The sequence below is a fragment of the Melozone crissalis genome, unplaced genomic scaffold, assembly GCF_028551555.1.
Source record: "Melozone crissalis strain CALT ecotype California unplaced genomic scaffold, PUWL_Pcris_2 ptg000061l_1, whole genome shotgun sequence".
Taxonomy (NCBI): Eukaryota; Metazoa; Chordata; class Aves; order Passeriformes; family Passerellidae; genus Melozone; species Melozone crissalis.
The window spans coordinates 10859906-10875852 of NW_026535839.1; the positions used below are offsets into that span (position 1 = coordinate 10859906).

The 15947-nt window shown below is 49.7% G+C and overlaps 1 protein-coding gene across 2 annotated transcripts; it reads right to left on the reverse strand.

Annotated features, from left to right (window-relative positions):
• Positions 1-8980: 8980 nt before the first annotated feature.
• Positions 8981-15739, reverse strand: IRF1 (interferon regulatory factor 1). Of its 2 annotated transcripts, XM_054287993.1 has the most exons (10): positions 15688-15739; positions 14466-14557; positions 13395-13494; positions 13030-13206; positions 12675-12724; positions 12412-12547; positions 12105-12230; positions 11474-11517; positions 10526-10661; positions 8981-9983 (listed from the first exon to the last, which is right to left on the reverse strand). In XM_054287993.1, the coding sequence occupies exons 2-10, from the start codon at positions 14550-14552 to the stop codon at positions 9886-9888; spliced, it is 954 nt and encodes a 317-aa protein (XP_054143968.1). In that variant the 5' UTR covers positions 14553-14557; positions 15688-15739; the 3' UTR covers positions 8981-9885. The 2 variants fall into 2 exon arrangements, with proteins under 2 accessions (XP_054143968.1, XP_054143969.1); XM_054287994.1 differs by lacking the exon at positions 11474-11517 and having other exon boundaries at positions 9896-9983.
• Between the last annotated feature and the right edge of the window lie 208 nt (positions 15740-15947).

The window sequence follows — 15947 nt, forward strand, 5'->3', positions numbered from 1 at the left end:
TCAGCTGCTAGGTCAGACCAAGTTGCCCTGAGCTGTTTCCAATCTGGGAAATCTCCCATGAGCTGTCCCACTCTTTGGCTGACTTTGCAGGAAGAAACATCCCCTGATATCCTGGCTAAACTTGTTATTTTGGCTTTTACCCCTTGTCCCCCTTCTCTTTTGTGCCCTTACCATGCACTCTGGGCAGAGCCTGGCTCTGCTCTCTCAGTAAGCCCCTGGCAGGAGAGGGTTATGAGCCCCCAAAACCTCTCCTTCTGCAGCAGAACAACTCCTCCCTCAGCCAGGGCTCAGTGCCCTGGTTGTGCTGGTGGCTTCAGGCTTTTGGGGCTTTTTTCTCCATTTTGTCAGTGCCTTTCTTGTATTGGAAGAACACAAAACTGGGCACACTGTTCTAGTGTGGTCTGCTGTGTTCTGGGTAGAGGGGAGAATCCCTTCCTCCCGTTTTTGGGTGTGCTTCTCTTGGTGTACATCCATGTGGAGGCCTAAAGAGAAAAGGCTGGGTGAGCTGCAGGGCCAAGCAGGAGCTGACTTGGTGGCCACAGAACACCCTGGCTGCTGGCACTTTTGGGCTGAATAGCAATCATTATCATCTACAACCCTAAGCTTACCCTTCTCAACTTCTACCTATACACTGTAATAACTGCAACCGTCTTCCTCACCCTAAACTCAATCAAAGTCCTAAAACTATCTATCCAAAAAACTGCATGGACCAAAATCCCATTGGAATTGGTGGGATAGTCAAAGAGTGCCTGGAGGGATAATAACAAAAATAAATGCTTCTGCAGAGATCAGCCTGCTATGAGCCCATGAGATACAGCTGAGTCATTTCCCATTGGTGAGATGGGAGGTGGAAGGAACGGAGAAATCCATGGATAAATGGGGAAAAGGAAGCATGTTCTTAGTTCTCCAGACATGGCCTTACCTGGTGCCCACAGATACTTCTGGCAGTGCTGCAGCAGCATGTGAGCACTCTGCACACTGCAGAAACTCTTGGCTAGAAAGTCATTTAGGCTAAACTTAGACTGGCCACACAAACATTTTTGCTGCTGCCTCCCCAAGAAGACAGCGAGTTTTCATCACAGAATCACAAGCAGCCACACAGGACACACCCTGATTTATGCATTAATACCAGGAAAGGCTGCACTTCTGTTTGTTGCTCAGCAGACGGTGACGGTTGCCCCAGCATGTGAAATATTTCATGCCTGACACCTCAGTTCAGGAAATGGTGGTTTGCTCAGCAGAGGTGCAAGAGGCTGCAAGTTGTTATCAAGTGTAGCATGAGCCTTTCTCATAGTTTTTCTCAATTTTCTGAGTTTATTTTCCAGAGCAGAAAGCCATGTTGGGCTCTCCATGGCACACAGTGGGGTACCCCAGCCGGCACTCCTGAGCTTGGGGTGCCTGCAGCAGGGGACGAGTCCTGAGCACCAAATTCTTGAGTTTTTTATTGAGTTTTATCACTGTAGCAAGTTCATTTTCCTGTAGAGCTGGGCTCACATCCTGCAGATCTCAGTGGCTGAGGTTCCTATTCCCCAAATGCAAGGTGCCTGAGGTTTGCTGAACCGCAGCAAGTTCATTGTGAAACTCTGCCACAAAGGTGGCTCAGCTGCCCTGGGTTGCTCTGTGAAGGGGTTGAAGATGAGCCCTTGCAGGCCCTTTGCTGGTGGTAGGAGTGGGTCTGCGCTGAGGGGTGCTGTGCCCATGGGGTGTGGGAGGGCAGCTGTGGGTTTCTCACACATCCTCTGCTGGGAGGAGAGCCTGTGCTGAGGGCAGCATCACACTCACCCCTCCCCAGCTCCTGCTCTGAAAGCAAAAAGAAACAAACTGGAGCACCAGCATCTTCCTCCTTGTCTTTCCAAAGGCCATGTGAACAGGTCATGGTGATGATGGGGTGGCTCCTTCCAGCCGAGGCAGTGGGAGGTGAGAATGCAGCCCCTGCCACCCCAGTGGCTTCCAATGCTCCTACAGATTCCTCCTCATTTCTAAAACAGGGAAACTTCTGCTCCAACCTGAGCCCTCAGCCTCCAAACATGGCTTAGGGAGCAAGTTGTTCCTCTAAACAAGAAGGACCTTCCCCAGGGCAGTTAGCTGTTCCCCTGAAATACAGAAAATTTGTCTCTACTGGGATCTGTAAGGTTCCGTGCAATCTGTTTATGTAGCACAGCATTGGTGCTCCAGCCTTGGCCCTGGGAATGGTCAAATGTCAGCCATGTGCAGCTCCCCTGACCCCTGCCTCCATCCCACTGTGGGTCTGTAGCTACAGAATCCCAGAATCATTTAGGCTGGAAAACCCTCTGAGCTCATGGAGTCCAACCATTCCCCCAGCACTAAACTGTGTCCCCAGGTGTCACATCCACATGTCTTTTCAATCCCTCCAGGGGTGGTGACTCCACTGCTGCCCTGGCCACACCATTCCAGGGCTTGGCAGCATTTTCCATGTAGAAATTGTTCCTTATATCCAATCTAAACCTCCCCTGGCTCAGCTTGAGGCCATTTCCTGTTGTCCTGTCACTGACTGCCTGGGAGCAGAGGCTGATCCCCTCCTGGGACCCTCCTGTCAGGGAGCTGTAGGGAGCAATGAGGATCTGTCCTGAGCCTCCTTTTCTCCAGAACATTTTAGTCCCTGCAGAAGCTGTCAGAGCAGAGTCATTCCTGACCCTGGAGACACCACCTTGGCAGGACACCCACCAAGCCTGGCTGTGCTCCTTGGCACTCACTCCTTGGTGCAAGGAGATGTCACCCTGCTATGGAACCCAGAAAAAATGTTATTTCAAGGCTTCCTCATACCTGTGAGCAGATCAAGGGCTGTTCCCCTCTTAAATAACCCATGAATGCTCCTATTACCTAAAGGTGTGTGCATCGTAATCAAACACCTTGGTGAGCTGCTTCTCTCAGCATGCTGATGAGGTAGAATGTTTGTTACCTGTTTAATGTGAGTAAAATACTGGGGGGAAGTGAGCTGAGCTCTTCATTAGGGATGGGACTGAGGGGCTCAGCCTGTGCTTCCAGCAAAGCTCCTCATGTTTCTCTGTGGGAAGCCTTTTGGGGGGTTACAGATGCATGGGGTGAAACAGGCTAGGCAGGAGAAATCCCAGTAATGCTCCTCCAAAGCTGATGGTGAAGGATTGCCCTGTGTAGGAATAAAACAGAATTATTATTTCTATGTGAAATATAGATGTCTAATATGGTTCACTTGCTGATTTTAAATATTGCTACAAGTAATCCATGTCATATTCCTCCAGAATTGTTAAAAATATCCTAAGAACTAGCCTGTTCCACAAGGCTGGAACAGGCTAGCACAGTTCCCACTCTGCTCCCTGCTTTCTTCAACAATAAAAATGGTGAAAACAAAGCTGTACCTGTCTGGACTTGCCTTCCCAGTTAATTTCTGCTGCCTGAACACTGTTGGTGAAATCTTTGTAATATTAAGCTGATGAAAGAACAAACTCAGTGAAACATATTCTTGCAATGGAGATATTGAAACTGGGCATATTTAATGGATATGCTGTGCTTCTCCTGGCTCTTGTTATTTAATAGCTGATATGTGTAATGCTTGTGCTCAATTCAATTTGAACCAGGGCCAGTATTCTTATGCTGTTTGCTGTCCTTCATTCTCTCTGTTATCAATGCCAAACCACCCATGCTTTGAAAGGAGCAAAACCTCCAGCTATTTTCTGGTTGCCTAGAGTTCCTCAGTCCCTTCTCCTTCCTCCTCCCTTTGAGAACCTCCCTTTTACCACTCCCTTGTTTTTGTGTTTTCAGCCATTGATCCATACAAACAGAACAAAGTCCTTCCCTCTGCCTGTGGCTGGCAGGCAGCTGTTTGTGCTCAGGCTGTTGTGCCGTGCTGCTGAAACTGAATTCCCCTGGAAGGTCCCCAGAAGATGCTGGACACATCTTGGCTTGCCCCAGTTTTGATGCTGTGACCACAGTGTGCTGTGTGATGGAGAGCAAGCACAACAGGCAGGAGTCCTTGGCTGAAGTGTGACACCATTACTGCAGGACAGGTGCTGAGCTCATCTGTGTCACTGAGCACCCAGCCTGTCCCCACAGCTCAGCCAACATGTTCTGCTGCTGTTCTGGCCCAGGGGCTGTGCCCTGGCAGCCTGGTGGGCACCAGCTCAGCCTTTGCTCCCTGCTGGAGCTGGGGGACCCTGGTGAGCTCTGGGCTGTGACAGCTTCTCACCCCCCAGCCCACCTGACACGTCAGGCTGGCTGGGGCTGACTGCCAGGCTCTTCAAAGGCTCCTGGTGAGGTTTCTGTATGAATCATGAGCAAAATGAAGGGAGGGGATCATTCTGAAGCTAAAAAGGCTGAGGAGAGCTGCACTGTTTGTGTCAGCTGTCAGAAAGCAGGGAGAGAGGCTGGCTTTGCTGCCCTGTTTCCCCTGCAGATCAGATCCCTTATTCCTGGGTATCTCCTGCTGTTCCCCAGTGCCTGTTTCACCCATGTGTTTGTGTTAGATTCACAGCCTCACACAGCAGAACAGATGGTAGCTGCCTTGGTGCTGATGCAGACAGACCCTGGTAGCTTCTGGCACAGAGGTTTTGGTGGGATGGGTCACCTGATCTGCTCCTTGCCCAGTCCCTGGCCCTGCTCATCCCTGAGCCCTCTGGCTCCTGTCCATCTCCCACCTTCCTGTCATGCTGTGATCTGGCACTGCCCTTCCACCATGGCCAGTGGGTTGGGAATGTTCATGTCTGGCAGCCCTGAGTCCCTCATCCTGTGTGTGACATCTCTGCTCATATCTACTTGGTGGCCAAATCCAGCAGGATGAGCAGATTTTCTAAGTTTTAGGCAATTTATGACTTCTGCTGGCTTGGGTTGATGTGCCTTTGTGAGAGCACAGCTAATGGCGGTGTGTGCCATGCTTTTGTTGGAACTTTGGAAGGGGCCATGGGAAGTTTTCCCATTTTCCAGCTCCTCCTTTTTCTGGGGAAGCTGTGCCAGGACAGAGTGCATGACAGGGAACCACGCTGGCTGCATTCACATCCTGACCTTATCAGGACAGATGAGACCAAAGGTTAGTGGGGAATGACATTAGTGCAAGTACCTGGGGTTACCTTGGTTCCACCATGCTGCTTTTCTTGTTGCTTTTATTACTGCCTTGGGGGGTTTTGCACATAGAAGGGCTGGAGAGGAACAGGGATGAGTTAACAGTGAGAGAAATATTGAAGAGAATAGAAAAATGTGGGAGAAAAAACAACTGAAGTGCAGCCCTGTGGTGGGAGAGGGTGCAGGCAGTGGACTGAAGCAATTGGTGAAAGGGAAAACACAAGTTAGACACAGCTGGTCCATGAAAATGTGACTTTCCTCCCTATCTCCCTTTCTAGGAAAGATGTTTCCCCCTCTAAGCTCTAACACTAACTTTTCTACAGATAACATTTCTTTCCTCCTCTGAGAGAGGCTTTTGCCCTGAGGAAGTTTCTGTCTTTATCATGTTGTGTTTTTACAAACATGGGGGAAAATTGGGCCCTTGTGGAACTGGAGAGGAGGAATGATCCTCAATAGAGAGAAGTGTTTGTAGTCCAAGACATTTGGCTGCTTTCTAAGCAATAGTTTGCCTTTGCACCACAAATAAATATCCCACTGTATTTGCAGTTATAAATTCATAGCTGTGGCACTGCTATCTATGCCAGGTGTGATATTGTAAATCATGTGACTACCTGGAAATGTGTGTGGTTATCAGGATCCAGTCATCTCAGCAAATAAAAAAAGGATAAGAGCAGGATGACTTTCTGCTGCCTGGAAGGCAAAGTCTATGTGAGGTGCCACTCTCTGGGCAGCCAAGAGCCAGAGGCTTCCCCAGGCACTGCTGAGCCTCTCACTGAGACCCCATTTGGACAAAAACTGGGGGCAAATCAACAACTCCTTGTGTACAGATCTCAGGTTTTCCTTGGGGAAAGCTTCAGTTGCCAGATGTGTGAGATCCTGCCTCTGCAGCCCTGAAACCTCTGCTGGCACGAGGCAGCAGCTGCTTCCAGCTGAGTGCAGGATGCTGCAGGGCAGGGTCTGTGCTTGGGCTGCTGCAGGGCTTCCCTGCATACAGCATGTGGGATTATGCCTGACACTACTTCAGGAAGTTTTGTCCCGCTGATGGCCTAAGGCTCCAAAGCTAAATAAAGGGATGTTTTAGTTTGTTTTTGAATGGTTTCAAAGCTCACAAATGAGCTGCAGCCAGTGATGGTGTAAAGGTGGGGTAGTGATGGAAACCCTTTCAAGCCTGCAGCAGTAGCTCTTTTCCTAAATGCCCAGTGATTAAACGACTCCTTTTTGTTTTCCACCTCAGAGAAGTTATCTTTATTTTTGCAACAGCTGCACTGCCTGTAGATCTTTCTCTCTGTCATGCAAGGTTCATGGCACAAGAACCTTCTTGCCCTTTGAGCCCTGCCCATAGGAACCTTCCTTTATTGCTCTGGCTGGGTTTGAAAGGGCTGAGCAGCTCTTCCCACACCTGCTCTGCTGTGATGTGAACACTTCCCAGGTAATTTAGCTGTGTGCATAGGACAGGTGAAAACAGCTCTTATTCCAACAAAATAAGAGTTGGGTTTATGAAGAGTTTACTGGGTTTGTGAAGAGCTCAATTAGGGTAGGCAAGGTCAGAGAAATCCAGAGTCAGGGTTTAAAACTGTTTCTGTCACACAGCCTGTGCAGGGAGTTGATGCTAAGGAGCTGATGATGCTCCTGTGTGTACAGGTGGTCTGAAAGTCTCTTTAGTTGGTTCTGCAAGTCCCATCTGCCCTGGAGGTGATGGAGGAGCAGTCAGGCACCAGCTCAGCACAGCAGTCCCAAGTCTCCCACTCCTGAGCTGGAGGGCACCACTGTGTTTATCTTCCTGTCCCAAAGAGTTCAAAACAACAAAACTGACAATGTATATCTGGGGTGGAATTTATCCATCCAGATGCTTCAATAGCTGAATAACTACCAAATTCTGTCCTGGGACTTCACCACTTTCACTGGCAAAATACCCAGCATGCAGTCAGACATGCAGGCACCTTGGCAGGCAACAAGGGAAAGCATTTCCAACATGCTGGTAAAATAGTCTTGGAGCATGTCTCTGGTCCCTGGCTGTGAGGCACTTGCTGCTGCTTTATTCTATTCCCAAAACTTGGGGATTGAACCTTTTATCTATGAACATTTCAATGCTGGGGTTGGGGGTTTTTTTGCAAATATGGAGAAACATATTTGTGAAAAGCATGCCCCTTTTAATGCATGAATGGGTGAACCAATCTCTACCTTATTTTTAGCAATGCTTTCATCATAGAAAGTTTCCCATCTCTCTCCTGCCCCCTCCCCCACGTGTGGTAAACTTGCAAGGGCTCTCAAACCTGATTTCCTCCTCGTGCTGCTGGTGCTGAGCTGGGCTCCTGTCCCAGGGCTGGAGGTGGCTCTGGGCCTGCAGCCCCACGTTCTTTCCCTGCTGGGAGCTGCTCCTGCAGCTGGCCAGGACGCAAACCTGGTCATGGAATCATTCAATCATCAAATGCTTTGGGCTGGAAGGGACCCTAAAAGTCATTTTTCTCCAACCTGCCATGGGCTTGGACACCTTTCATTATCCCAGGCTGCTCCAAGCCCCTCTCAGCCTGGCCTTGAGCACTCCCAGGGATGGGGCAGCCAGAGCTGCTGTGGGCAGCCTGTGCCAGGGCCTCAGCACCCTCCAGGGCCAGGAATTCCTTCCCAGGGTCTATTCAGTCCAACCCTACCCTGTGTCAGTCTGTAGCCATGTCCCTTGTCCTGTCACTGCCTGCCCAAGTTAAAAGTTGCTCTCTGTCTCTTTTATCAGCTCACTTTAAACTCTGGGAGGCTGAGACTCTGGTGGGCGATTGCTTTGCTCGTGCACAAAATGTTCCTGCTCTAGACCTGCAGGATTTTAGGTGTGTGTGATTTAAGGCAGCCCAGGGGCTCGGGGATTCCCAACACAGGGACCTTCAGGCAGGGAGTGTGGCAGCTCTGGGGGACAGCACGGTCCCAGCCACACTCCCAGCCTCCTGCAGGGCCTGCCTGAGCTCACCAGGAGCTGCTCTCTGCCCAAGGTGCCTCCTGGGCTGCCAGGGAGGGCTGGTTAATGATTCACATGACAAAGGGACCTCCCCAGGCTGCCCCTGCACCTCACTGGGCTGAATTTGAGACCCATGACCTGGCACTCAGTTTTTCCCTCTTCCCTCAGTGAGCTCTCAGCTGTCCCTGCCCCGCAGGTCAGTGCAGCAAAGCCTGTGCCAAGGCAGTAGGAAATGTCCTCTTTGTTCCAGCCCCTTGGGCTGGGTCTTCCTCTCCTGCAGCCCAATATTCTCCTTGGCTCTGGCCCAGAAAATGAAGTTATTTCCCCAGAACCAGCACAGCAGAGGGGGTTTCCAGGCAGAGTCAGTGCCTGTGGCTCTCACACACTGCCTCAGCCTCACTTGTGTCAAGGCACACGTGATGCAATGATGTTAGACCCTTACAGCATGCAATACAGCAAATGTATCAAATATTCAGGGGAAAACCAGCTTGCTTTCCCCTTGCCTTCTGGATTGTGCCTGTGCTCTCTTTTTAGGCAGACCTGAGGTCTTTAACTAGGCCTTCACTGATGCTCTGGTACCAAAGCCAGGGCTCTGCTGATAGAACACCCACAGCAGGACTTGCTGTACAGGACTTTTCAGCACAGCCTTGCTCTGCCTCAGGTCTGAGCTGCAGAAGATGGCAAGCACAAACCAACCACCAGCACCAGGGCTCCCCTTCCCTGCCATGTGGGATTCCACCCACCAGCTGCACTTGGAAGAGGCTGGGGGGGGTAGAGCAAACTAAATTCTTTGTGCTTTCATGAGTCATGAAAAAACCCCTCCAACTGTCTCAACAGTGCATCTGTTTGGGTGTTTTCAAGGAAGCTGGAATGCATCCTCAGAGCTCTTCCATGAGAAAAAGTAAACATGTCATATATAAAACATTTTATTAAACAACATTTTATACAACACTTTATATACAAAAATAAAATGTACATGAAAAATAATCTTTTCCAGCTTAGTGATTTGATTCCTATCTATTACACACACACACACATTAGAACCTCTTCCATCCAGCACTTGCCTGCATATGCTGATCCAGAGGATCTGTGGGATGTTACAGCTTGTGTGCAGTACTGGAGGAATCCCCACAGAGTGCCAGAAGGAATCTACAAAAGGCATGGTAAAAATAAAGAGCTCTGCCCCTATCAGTGCAAAATTGTTCCATGCAGCAGCTCTTGAACTCCTCTGGGGAAAGGGACTGGGCATGTCTATGGAGAGAGCATCCTAGGAGTGCACCTGGGGAATGGATAGGTGGAAGCAAAGCCTAAACTGAATCTTCACATTTTAGTGATCTATTTACAGAGTTGAAGGGTCTGAAAGATGAACTATGTGATGGAGTAAATCAAAGAAGAGATGGCCCATTAGCCTAATTTTTCTCCAGAAGTGTAATGACAGTTAAGCTCAACGTCACCAGTGTTGCACAGGTAAGCAGCAATCAAAACTAACAGTCAGAGACTTGTCTGCAGTGTCTCCTGCAAGCACTCTGTGGGTAAAGTGCTCATCCCAGCACACAGGGGGAGGATGGTAACCTGCTCCCCAGGCCTGTGCCACCCCACCAGGCCAGGCTCCATGGCACAGTGACACCTCCAGCAGCAGCTTCACCTCCAGAGCAGCGAGGTGGGAGCTGCAGCTGAGCACCTTGAGCACCAGAGTCCTGCCAGTGAGATGGGCTCCTTGTGAGCATTGATCATGGTGGTTCTCATGCCACCCCTTCCAGGCCTGCAGTTAAACGGAATACAAAAGCCACTTTCCTCCTTCAGTCAGTAACAAAAAATTTCTTCCATTCTCTCCACACTTGTTGAAGCTTTGATCCAAGAGCAGTTTGTGGTTGGAGGATGCCAAGGGTTTACAATCCACAGGGAATGACTTGCATGGTTGGCCTCACTGTGTCCAGCCAGGAGAGGTCTAGGTTTTTCTGGTCATAGAACCTGAAATCCATCTCTCCTAGAGAAAAGGAACCAAGAATGGGCACTGAATTAATGCAGCAAGAGCAAAATATATTAAAAATATAAAATATAAAGATAAAATATAAAGATAAAAGATAAAATATATAAAAATATATTAAAAATATAAAATATATATTAAAAAAAGATATATTAAAAATAAATATCAAAAATGGAAAGATTTCTCAGATGAGACTAAATACTTTAGACTATTCTTTTCCTAAAACACATCAAACACTTTCTATTAAACTGTTTCATTTAAGCTATTGCTAGAGGGAATTCTACAGTTATATTCCAAGGAGTTCCTGAAAGCTGACCTAACTTACACATGTACAACCCTGAAATCTGCAGGCTTTGCTTACTGGAGGTGTTTTTGACTCTTCCTTTTTATCAACAAATTCCTTACAGCCTTCCAACAGGCTGCTTGGGAATCTCAGAGCACAAGGATGGTGAATTCCACCATTTCCTTTGCTGCCTCCCAGTCCGTGCCTTAGCAGCATCCCCCTGTGGCCCTGACTGTCAGGGCCAGCCCAGGAGCTGTACCTGATGTGGTGTCAATGTCCCCTTCCTGCTCCCTGTAGCCATAGGTGCTGCACAGGCTCTGGGTGCCTGACTCGTTGGTCAGAAAGCCTTTCCCCCCAATGCTGGTGCTGTGCCAGTCCTGGGCCGGTCCAAGCAGCTGCAAGGGAACAAGGAGATGGTAAAAACTGCTCCTTCCTGCTGTGGGTGCAATGGTTACTTGCCATTAATCAGAAGACAGGTAAGCAACAAGATCAAGTTCTATTTTCTCATGCTAAGTTTTATATAACTTGTTTTGTCAGTTAAAAAAAAAAAAGTTCATGCAAAACAGCAAGGGCTGGAGCACCTTTTCATCTCTTCCTATCTTATCAGTGGGATGAGCGTGACATGTCTGGAAATGCAGATTAGGAGCTGAACATGTCAGAGGTGGAGGGAAGGGCAAAACTGAAAAGTCCAGAGGATCATTGCAGACCCTAATACAACAACCTGAGAACAAGGAAATGGCCTCAAGTTGTTCCAAGGGGAGTTTATGTTGGGTATTAGGGAAGAAATTTTCATGGAAGGGATTGTCAAGCATTGGAACAGGCTGTCCAGGGAAGTGGTGGACTCATCATCCCTGGAATTGTTCAAAAAGTGATGATATGGCACCTGAGCACATGGTTTAATGAACATGGTGGTGGTGCTGAGCTGATGATTGGACATTAATGGTTCTGTGATTCTATGAACCTCTAGTCCTAGCAGTACTCAGTAACTTCCTCTGACTTTCTCATGAAGGGTAAATATTTCCATTGGTGTGTCCTCTCCAGTTCATGTTTGCAAAGCAGCTTTCTTTCTATTTTTAATTTTTCAGGCTTCCTCATTAAGAAAGAGTATGTTCAGCTCACATGAGACTGGATCAGATACCTGCTTCCCTTTCTTGGTACAAACATCAACTTTGGACAACTTTATTCTGACCAGAAAAGCTGCTTTTACCTTAAAAAGATCCTGATTTATTTCCTCTTCATCTTCGTCTGTGACTGTTTTGTAAGCACATAAAAAAAAGGGAAGAAAACATAGATGTCAAGTTTTAGCCCTCATACTTCTGCTTCTTCACCACAAAACCTGCTTCATATTCTCTTGTCACACAACATGACCACTTTTTATTCACCTCAGACTCCTCACAGCCCTTCATCTTTGATGCTCTTTAACAACTGCATGTGGAGGTGCAGGGCTCCAGCCAGCTCTGATGCCTCCCCAGGGCTCAACAGAGCAGAGCCCACTTGTTGTGGAGGGTGATGGGAGGAAGATGATTTGCACCCCCAGTGAAGAACCACTCTGATCTATCCACGTTAATTATTTATTTCAGTGGCTAGCATGGCTACCTCCACCATCTCTGCTGGAGCAAGAGGCATTTCAGAGCCATGGGTAGGTGGGCATGTGCCAGCTCTTCCCTTCTGCACCCTGGTTGGTTTGGTAACTCCAAATTCCCAAATCTATCAGGTGGGGGTTGTTTTTTCTACAAGGTAGCTCTTGTTTCTCCTGCTGGCCCAGGCACTCCTTCATCCTGCTGCCTTGCCTCCAGCAGAGCAGTGAAAGGCTGGGCTGGGAAAAAGGAAATACTCACCCTCTGAGGAGGAAGCCAGGGGAGACACCTGGAGCTGGTAGAGGTCGTTGGTGCTGTCAGCCATGGTCACTTCCATTGGTGGCCTCCAGTCGCTCAGGGAGCCGCTCACCTCGCAGGAGGACAGGTCTGTGGGAGGCACCAGGGTTGGCACTCACAGGACAGACAGACAGACAGCCCTCCTTCCTCCCCTCTTTCCTCCCTGCCAGGCTGGCACTGCAGCTGCCCCAGCCCCAGGACTCATCTTGGACCGCGGGTTTAGCACAAATGGCATTTTCCACCCTGCTCAGCCCTGAACCCTTTGTCTCACCTAAGGTGATGGCTGTGCTCTCCACCTCCACTTCCTGCCCTGCATAGTCGTGAATGGTGTAGCCGCTGTGGTCATCTGGCAGAGGAGTGTTGGTTAAGCTTTCTGCTGACTCTTTCAGCCTTGTCTCTTCATAGCACTGAAAACAAGGGTAAGGCATGAAAGACTTGTCTAAGAACGTGCAAGTTCCCATATGAAAAAAAGTTAAGAAAGAAAACCACCAAAACCTCCAGCTTCTTAAGCTGCCTCTACAGACACATACATACCTTTCTCTTGCTCTTGTTTCTTGCCTCTCTTGAAGACTTTGACTTCCTTTCTGTGAAATAAGACAAATGTGAGAAAGGGCTGCACATTTTAGGCAAGTGTGAGCTCTTGCAGCCTTGAAACCTGCTCAGCAAGCTGAGCTACTGCCACCACCAGCCAGACCCCTGACCCCCTGATGCTGCCTTTGGGCATGTTTAAGGAATTTGGGATAAAATGAACTGTTTGTACAAGCTGTTCCCAGCAATGCCCAGTGAGCAAGCCCAGAAGCACCAGTGCTACCAACAGGTCAGTCACCCCCTGCTCACACAGAGCAGGACCTTTAAGAGCTGTTTAAGCAGTGGGTTGCCAAGGGTTTACCTTTCTTCTGGTGCTTTGTCAAGGGTGGCAGCATCCTGTAAACCCTGACAGCACTGGAGCCCTTGTTGATGCTTTTATCCTTCACTTCTTCAATGTCAGGCAGGGAATTCATGGCACAGCGGAAATTTGCCTTCCAGGTTTTTGGATCAGGATCTTTCTCACCTTCTTTATACCTTCCTATAAATAAGAGATGGGTTGTGTATTTTAGACTTCCCAGTGCTGGTTTTTCCCATGAAAAGATGCCAACATTCTCCTTTCTGACACACATACTAGTAGTTAATCTAACTACCAGTGTAAGGCAAGGCAAAAGAAAGCCTTGCTCAAGCCAGTCATGTGAGTGATGGGAATGCAAAGGCAGCACCCACCTGTGTGAATGGCCCAGCTCCTGAAAAGGCAGGCATCCTTCTCCATGTCCCAGCCATGCTTAGCTGCATGTTTCCATGGGATTTGGAAGATCCTCTTATCCTGAAATTTAACCAATAGAGGTTTGAATTAAAAAGGAAATGTCACGTGCCAGTTTGGAATAATGGATGTAATCAGAGTTCTCAGTTGCAATTCAGAAATGTTCTAACACCCCCTGCTCTGTATTTTAGAGCAGGAGGATTATAACTATTGGCATATAACTACAGTGGCTATTTAATCTATATTTTAATTAAATAGCCATGGTTCCACCTATTTTGTTCATGGCATTAAAGGCTTTTTATGATTTCTGAAATTGGGAAAAAACCCCAAAGGTACTACAGTACAGTAGAAGTGAGCAATATTATAATTTTATCTCCAAATCATTTCAATACATTGCATCTAACCTATTAGTATTTCCTAAATTAAAGCATTTTTTCTAGATACACTTTGTCAGAGAATCCCCTTTTTTAAGTTGCCCATAAGATCCTGCATCAGTCCTACAAAAAAAAAAATGTAGCTTAAATATCCTCTGGGGATGGATATGGAAACTTCAGAGACTTGGTTCAATAAGCTCAGTGATCTCGACCTGTGCTACGCCCTGGTAACAGGGATATGCCTTACAGACCAAAAAATGCAACATTTCTTCCAGGCAGGATCTTAAAAATGGAAGCAACTGGAGTGTAACAGCAGCTGCTTATCTGGAACAGGAGGTGACTTGGCTCAATGAGCAGCAGGAGTTAAAAGAGATTTTGAAGGTTTCTTCGTTCTCCAACATACCCAGAATGTTTTCATTGCAATTTATCATTCCCCCCCTGGGAATTTTCTGAGGGAAAAATGGAACTACTCCACTGTGTACCAAGCAGAGCTATCTTTTCTGCAAACAAAAGCTGTCGCTTTTTAAGCATAATGCTGGCAGGTTTTCTCCATGTCTTTTCCTTTATGATCTTGACTCGTGTTTAGTGTCATTTAAGAACAAGGAATATTAATGGTACACAAGTAGTACTATTAATGATGATAGTACAAAGCAACCTCACCTTGTTAATCCATATCAGTCCAGGTATTTGATTGGAATCAATCTGCATTTCCAACCACGGCCTCATGCGCATTCTTGACACCGGCATGTCGGCTGTGCAAGGAGTGACAAACAGGTCAGACAAACTCTCATCGCAGTCTTAACCGCTCTGCAGCGTCGCCCCTCCCATGCCGCCTGTGCTCAGCATCACCACGGCGCTACCCAGAGCCACTTTTCAGAGTCTAAACTCGCTCAGTGCCTCTCAGCCTCTCCTGGAGGGAAGCGCTTCCTGCTCCGCCTGGCTCGGCTCCAAAGCAGGGCTCAGGTTTGGAATTCGGCGGAGGGGGCCGATGGCAGCAGTGGGAGCTCAGCCCGTGCTGCGTGGGGAGCTCGGCTGGGACCGGTTCCGAGCCCGTTCTGGGTCCCGCCAGCACCGCCACAGGGTGCGAGAGTCCCCCCGCTCCACAGCCACGGAGCGGCACCGACTGCAAAATCCTCTCCTAAAAAGTTTATTATTAATTAAGTTGCGCAAGGCAGGGGCAGCGGTGCTGCTGCAGGTGGGGATCCCCAGTCCCACCGCGACCCGTCCCGAGCAGCGCCGCGAGCAGCGGCCCTCCCGGCGCTTCCTTCGCACAAATAATTTCCTGTTTGCGGTGTTTTCCCAAGACACACGGCCCAAGATAGCCCCAAGATCGCGTTTCTAACTTTCACCAGCAACCCGCTTGGCGGAGTCGCGGAGAGTGCCCGCCCCGGGCCAGGGTATTACCAAGATCTGCTCCGAGCAGCGGGGCTCGGGCCGCCCGCTCCGCTCGGCTCCGCTCCGCCAGGGCTCAGCGGCCGAGAGGAGCCGAGCCCGGCCCCGCGGCTCCGCACGGACAGCCCGGCCCGGCCCAGCCTGTGCCCGGGGCTTGTGCTGCCCGCAGGAGGATGCGCGGTGCCCACCCCGCCGGCTGCGGGGCAGTGCCCCCGCTCCGCCTCCACAACTGCTCCGCTCGCTGGGGCCGGCGCTGCCGCCTCTCGAGCAGCGGAGCTCAGCGGCGCCGAGCCCCTGGCACCGCTCCCGGGGACCCTGCGGGGCGCCTGCCTTCCCCTGGAGCCTCCGTGCTGCGCACAGCGGGGGCTAACGGCGGATGGGATAGGGTAGGATGAGATGGGATGGGACAGGATGGGATAGGGTAGATAGCATAGGATAGGATGGGAAAGGGTAGATGGGATAAGATGGGATAGGTTGGAGCAGGACCCACCTGCTGCGCCCTGCAGTGCCGAGCTGCGGCTCTCCGGCCGACACGCACCCTCCGCCCGCCGCCCGGCTCTGGCAGCCGCGGGCCGCGCCCGCGGGTATAACGCGGCGGCTCCGGGATTCCCCGCGCCCGGGCCCGGCCGCCGCCCGGCCAATCCGCGCCGCCGCCAGGGGTGGACGCGCCCGTCATTGGCGGCCGCCGCGGCATCACTTCGGGGAAATCACGCTGTTGTAGCACCAGCGGCTCGGGGGGCGCGGCTCCCC